The sequence below is a fragment of the Lutjanus erythropterus genome, chromosome 4 (genome assembly GCF_056507025.1).
Source record: "Lutjanus erythropterus isolate fLutEry1 chromosome 4, fLutEry1.hap2, whole genome shotgun sequence".
In the NCBI taxonomy this organism is placed as follows: domain Eukaryota; kingdom Metazoa; phylum Chordata; class Actinopteri; order Lutjaniformes; family Lutjanidae; genus Lutjanus; species Lutjanus erythropterus.
Genome location: NC_139320.1, coordinates 10,498,894 through 10,505,701, shown reverse-complemented (window position 1 = coordinate 10,505,701; position 6,808 = coordinate 10,498,894). Strand labels below are relative to the sequence as shown.

The window sequence follows — 6,808 nt, the reverse complement described above, 5'->3', positions numbered from 1 at the left end:
AACTTAACAGGAGGAGGTAACGTTAGTATTCATCATGGAAAATCAAGCACAAGAATTATTTGAACAGAAGCTTGATTGTCACATCAGTGTGAAAATTTTACAAAAGTATTATTTTTGTTATGAATAAACAACCGAACAGTTAATTGGAACTGATTTAAATTAATATCAGCAAGTAAATTATCATCTATTTGAATAAAAAGTGATTACTTGATAGAAACCAGGTTCTAGGTAGCTGATAATATGACTTGAGTGTGGAGATACCAGGATAGGTCAGAATATGGTTGATGCACTAATCTTAAGAGCAGTACATCAACAGAGAGCCATAAATGCCTGTTTAGAAATCTACAGGGATATACAGCACGTATGAGGTACAGAGAGAAACAACATTTCGAACAGCCCAGCAACTCCACCTCAGAGGGAGACGAGCTCCATTATTTACGGTTCTCCGTCCCGAAACGTAATCAGAGTCTTGCGCTCGCCAGGCAGCTGACTACTGGGGTGCAATCTCCCCATAAGCATAAATACACCCATAAATTCAAATACTCAGTATTCACATATTCAAATTCCCACAGACATATATATACAAAAAATGCACTGGTAAACATACCAATGTGTGTTTGTGTGTGTGTAATGTTTAGCTACCCTGATAAAGTAACTAAGAATCAAACGCAAACATGTTATAATCTGTCCCTATAGGTCCACTTAATGCCAAAACTATACAAAGCACACATGCAAACTGGCTCTACTAACCCCTGCCAAGAAACCTGACAATAAAGCAAATATACTCACATGTGCAGCACCAATCCCAGCTGGGACATGATTGTTCAAAAGACAATCTAGTTTGCATCTTTTCTGTACAACTTCAGTGAATTAGTGGCCTACAAAATGATAATATTGTGTACAGAAAAACAATTCAATGCACCTTTGGCCAGTAAGTATGTAAGACATGTGAAAACAATTCATCTATACATACAGCACATATAGAGATACTCTGCACTATATATTGACCCCTCATCGCTTATGTCATATGGAAATGAGTTCACATTCCTCCACTTGTCTTTAAAAGGAAGACTCATCTCAGCATAAGAAACATACCGCCTAATGTCTGCCCAGATATAACTGCCAATACATGTATTGATTAATGCTGTTTATGCATGTAATCCTCTCCTGAATAATTCACTCTGCCTTTTATGGAATATCACATCAATCACACCTCTGGATCCACCTACTGACATCTCCAAACCCAAACTACACCATTACTGCATCGTGCACTCCGTCCGTACTTAATGTCCATCATTTTATTTAAGTGTCTGATTTCTGAACAAGAAATCTATGAACTATAAATAGCCCTCAAAAACTGGAACAAAAAAGTAGCATTAAGTACACATGTACATGTAATAATAGTATGAATGAGTATGAATGTGAGCGATGAGCAAAATATGGTAAAATCACCCCACTCATATAGTCAATAATAACATTGAAGGGATCATTCAGATATTCTGATTTGAGGTTGTATGAGGTATTTTTAGGCAATGTATTAGCTGCAGTAAATGCTGGTCATAACACCCTCAGTTAGGCGAAGCAGAGAGGGCCACCAGCATGTAAGCTAAGTAATGAATTGCTCTGGACAGGGTCAGCAACACAATGTATTTTAGCACTTTAAAAAAAGAGACTCTTTTTAACCACTTTACCTTGCTGTCAGGTAATGTTTGCTGATGGGAAAATGCAGTTATATGAACAAATAAAACTCTCTCCAACCCAACCAAACTCTGTAAACGAAATCAGTAATTTTATTCAGCAGAACACAGGGGTCGCTGGTCTATCACACCCTCAATTTATTTAGTTTGTGTTTTTGTGAGAATTTACTGAATCCAAACTGACCACTTAAAACAGTAGTACAAAGAAACAAGGATCAAGGCAGCAGTAGACCAGCAACTCCCATGTTCTGCAAGGTAATATTACTGATGTCACCTGTGGGGTTTGGTTGGTTTGGAGAGAATGATAGCAGTTTCCTGTCAGAAGAGGCTGTCTGACAGAAAGGTAAACTGGTGAAAATATTCAGAATATAGCATTCACTCAAATTGCAATTTATTTTTTTAGGTGCATCTTTTTTAAGTGCCCAACAATATGTTTTGCTGTTGACCCCGACCACAGGAGTACAGTGTTTAGCGTCTTTGCTCGTGCTTCACCTAACTGGGGACATGTCACCTGGCACAATACACTGACTACAGACTTAAGACTAAAGACTGACTTCACAACATCAAAATCTGAGGGCAACTTTATCTGAACTGCCGCTCGCTCAAGTGAAGAGTTACTGCGAACTGTTTGAATTTCGAGGTCAGTCATTTGTGTGGCATATTCAGGGTCATTTGCGTAGCGCGTGGTGGGGCGGGGGGTCATTTGCGTAGGGTGCTGGGAGCTGCGGTTTAGTATGCAGTGAGGCAGGGGAGGGAGGGCATGCGACATCCACAGAGAGCCGGGACCCTCACTGACCCCTGTCTATAATTCATCCCCTGGAATATGGGGCACATCAAACCTCAGTTCCTTCCCACCCAAAAAGAGGAGAGAGAACCTTTTCACTTTGTTGCACGGCACTCTGACCCCATATTAAAGCGGGTAGCAAGAGAAATCTTGGAAACGTTGGCCATTAAATTTTCAGGGCTGTCCCAGGAGAGCGTTTCCAGCAGGCCCTCCATTCATGGATGGGAGAAGACTGAGGAAATGGCCCCATGCTGGCAGACGGAGGGGGGGGGAGAGAGAGAGAGAGAGAGAGAGAGAGAGAGAGAGAGTGTGTGTGTGTGTGTGTGTGTGTGTGTGTGTGTGTGTGTGTGTGTGTGTGTGTGTGTATTGTTCCAACAGTCATCTCTGAAAAGGTAAAAGTCTCCTTTCATACATGCACATGTGAACAGGTATGCACACATACAAAAACCCTACAAATATCCACAAATAAATTAACTAAATGAGGAAGAACAGAGTGTATTATCTGCGTGTGTGTGTATGTGTGTGTTTGGGCAGATTTGGGGATAAATGAAACACTAATATAAAAGCTGGACCAGGCCCTAGGGGAGAGACTACCCTCCCTCTATCCCTGTTTTCTCTGTTTCTCTCTCTGCCTGCCTGTTAGCTGCAGGTATTCAGCTCCAATTCCGGAGGTTTCATTAGGAATGCAGATATCAAAGTGTGTGTGTGTGTGTGTGTGTGTGTGTGTGTGTGTGTGTGTGTGTGTGTGTGTGTGTGTGTGTGTGTGTGTGTGTATGGGGGATAAAAGGGGGGTGTCAAATAGAACTTACCAGATGTTCTAATCTGCCTTTGATGTTCCCGGCGTCCCTGCAACACAACAACACATTTCCCCCACTGTAAATAAAGTGCCGACACAAAACGTCATTTAATAAAAAGAACATTTTTGCAGACGAAAACACACACAAACCAAAATACACACAGACACATAAATACACACATGAGAGGCAGAAGAACACACTCTATTCAAATGTGCTTTATGAACATTTCTGGCTGGAATTATTCCTGCAACTAATGATTATTTTCATAATTAATGAATCTACCTACTACAAGGTTCAACTCCAATGTTTTTTTTTTTTCACTTGCCCAGTCAGGCAACTGGATCAGAAATGCACTTGTCCAAAGTCAATTTGTACTTGCCCCTGTACAAATTGTTTAATTTATTAGCATCATCAAATAACAACAGACTAAAATTAATTTTCATGTTTAATCTAGAGCTGCAATGTCTAGAAAATGTAAGAAAATAGTGAAAAATGTCCATCCCATCCCAGCCCAGCCCAAAGTTATGTTTTTAAAAGTCTTGTTTTGTCACTCCAAAACCCAGAGATATTCAGTTTAATATGACAATAAACACAGGAAAACAGAAAAAGAGACTGAAAACAACATTTCTGCCATTTTTGCATGACAAATTACTTCTACTATTCATCATTAAGCAAAATAGTTTATTTCTTTTTGTGAGTTGCTAGATGCACTAGCCCCAGGCAAGCAGGAAAATCCTTACTTTGAGCCTTGTACTAGGCTTATAATCATAAAACTACCAGTGAAAGTTTAGTGTTAACCACTTTTGAGGGATCATTACAAAAATGTGTGTTTATGTATGTGTGAATTTTTTAATTCCTAATATTGATATGGACATTGGCCCCACAAATCTTGTGTCAGTTGGGTTTTACTGGAAGAAGGCAAAAGTGGCCCATCACAAGTTTCAAGAAGCCAAGATGATAAAATTTACTTAAAATGTCATATATCAGATAGATATTATTTTGAAAAGAATATTAAGAAAACCATTTCAAAAAATACATTTGAAAATCTAAAACCAGTGGATTTTTGCCATTTATGCTTCAAGAATTACATCAAATAATGAATCAATTATCATATAGTAGCTTATTCTTTTTCTGTCGGTGGACTAGTTGATATATCGACTGATTGTTTCAGCTCGGGTTGAGCTACAGTCAGCAGATGTCACAATCATCCCAGCAGGACTGCAATTAATGATTATTTTCATTGTTGATTAATCTTTCAGTTATTTTCTCTATTAATCAATTAATTGTTTAGTCTATAAAATGTGTGAAAAATGTCCCAAAACCCAAGACGACGTCCCAAAATGTCTTTTGTTCACAATCCAAACAAAAAGTTTACTATCATAGAAGAATAAAGAAACCAGAAAATGTCATATTTAAGGAGCTGGAATGGAGAATTTGAAAAGAAATTCTAACAAAATTCCTCAAACCTATTTATCGATTATCAAAATAGTTGATGATTAATTTAATAGTTGACTATTAATCAAATAATGACTACAGCTCTACATCTCACTGTGTTTCTCTTTCAGTTACAGAGTGAACAGGATGGAAATGGATGTGCTGACATCAAAAAGGTTTTGGTTAATCAAAAGGAAAAATAAATAAATTATGAATTATTATCCTAATTGTAACCTTTCAGACTGAAGTGCTTTGTGCGTGTTGGCGTGTGTTTGCGTCAACACCAGACAGAGGTTAACGAATACTGTCGCCACACTGCTGGCAGTCATAATAATAATTTCCAAGTACAGAGAGAGAACTCGGAGCTTATTATCTGTGAATTAATAAAAAATGTGTGTGTGATTATCAGGGTAGCAACGGCAGAATGGCGAGCGAGGAAGTGGAGGGGGAAGGGGGGGGGGGGTGGCAGTCAGTTTTAAAAAGAGCAAATTGGCAGTAAATAATAGATGCAATTTTGGCACATTTCAAATTTGCAGCAGTGGAAATCAACAGATCAAGAGAACACAAACAGCCCCCGTCCCCGATCCCAGCACCCCCACACCCCCCCTCCATCCAACTCTGGCCCCCATTACTGACAACTCCACCCTGGCCGTGGCGTTTCACTCTCTGTGTGTATGAGTGTGTGTGTGCTGAGAGGGAGGAAGGCTTATCGACAGGCTTCAGTTGCTAATGCAGCCAGCAGCATCACAGTGTAAATCTACACCATCTCTAAAATTACATAGTGTCTAATCCATCCCACCCTCCCCTACTTTCCTCCATCCATGCATCCATCCATCCATCAGGTTAGGTCCCATACCCAGTGTGACCACAAACCTAAGCCATTCCCACATCATCAACCTTTCTAAATAACGGTATGAAGGAATGACAGAAATATTAACAAACGTAAGAAATGACCAGAGAAGAAGAAAAGCCCCGAAGAGAGGATGTTTGCTTGTTTATTCAGTGCTCTGTCAGTGAGCCACATGCAGACAAGTCAACCACTTAAGGCAAACTTCATCTAGCTGTAATTACATTACATTCTGACAAACACCCCGCCACATTCATTATACATGACGTGCGCCCGGCAACCAGACAGCAAGACATTTGTTACCGTGGTGACAGTGTGTGTAATCCGCTAATGAAGCGCAATTAGTGAGAAACAATCTAACACAGGGGAGACGCAGCGCTCAGTCCCTCCTCCTCCACTCATTTCCCTCTGCTTTTTTCTTCCCCCTTGCGATCCTTTTTATAACCACATCTCTTTTTTTTCTTTTATTTTGGCGATCCAACCTTTATTAAGCTCTTCACTTGCATTTAATCTCCTCACTCTGTCATCTGTTGTCTTGACTTTATCAAGGGCAAGCTGTCCAGCGGCGCTGTCCGCACCAGGACTGAAGGGATCGCTTTATCCATTAGATGCACACACACACACACACACACACACACACACACACACACACACACACACACACCATTTTACATCCTCATCTCTCTTTTCAAAACATCATATAATCTGCTGAGGTCTTCAGGGACAGAGCTTTCCTTTTCTCCTTATCTCTCCCTCTCTCCCTCCCTCCGCTCTCTGTGCCTTCAACACAGAGGCGGCATCGATTTCTGAATTACGCCACAATATTAAATAATTAATATACTTGCCATGATTGATGTTTTGCATTAGGCCAATATTAGGTTATCAATCAAAATCCACTTGGTTTAATGTAATAATATTGAAAATGTGTCAGTGCCTGTTCATCCAATTTGTAGTGGAGGCAAGCCAGATAGTAATGGTGGTGTAGCACAAGGCCTCAGAGACACTGTGGCCTGCTTACTACAACCATAGGAGCACATTATAGCCCAGGCACACAGCAGGGAGGGAGGCAGGGAGGAGAGTGATGGAAGGAGAGATGAAGTGAAGACACGGAAAGACTGGAATGAAGCAGGCAAACAGTGATTCATTATTTGCTGCGACAGGCGTGGCATTCACATCACATATTTTAGTTTGAACTCAATTAAGAAACTGAACTTGTGGCACATTAAAAATCCTACTTTGTGTTTTATTA

At 40.1% G+C, this 6,808-nt stretch overlaps 1 protein-coding gene across 2 annotated transcripts in view; it reads right to left on the bottom strand.

Annotated features, from left to right (window-relative positions):
• rsrc1 (arginine/serine-rich coiled-coil 1) overlaps nucleotides 1-6,808 on the bottom strand; it is a 165,037-nt gene that overhangs the window by 99,729 nt on the left and 58,500 nt on the right. For both annotated transcript variants that reach the window (XM_084716936.1, XM_084716937.1), the window contains exon 5: nucleotides 3,291-3,327. In XM_084716936.1, coding sequence (XP_084573062.1) covers nucleotides 3,291-3,327 — 37 coding nt within the window. The remainder of the gene's footprint in view (nucleotides 1-3,290; nucleotides 3,328-6,808) is intronic.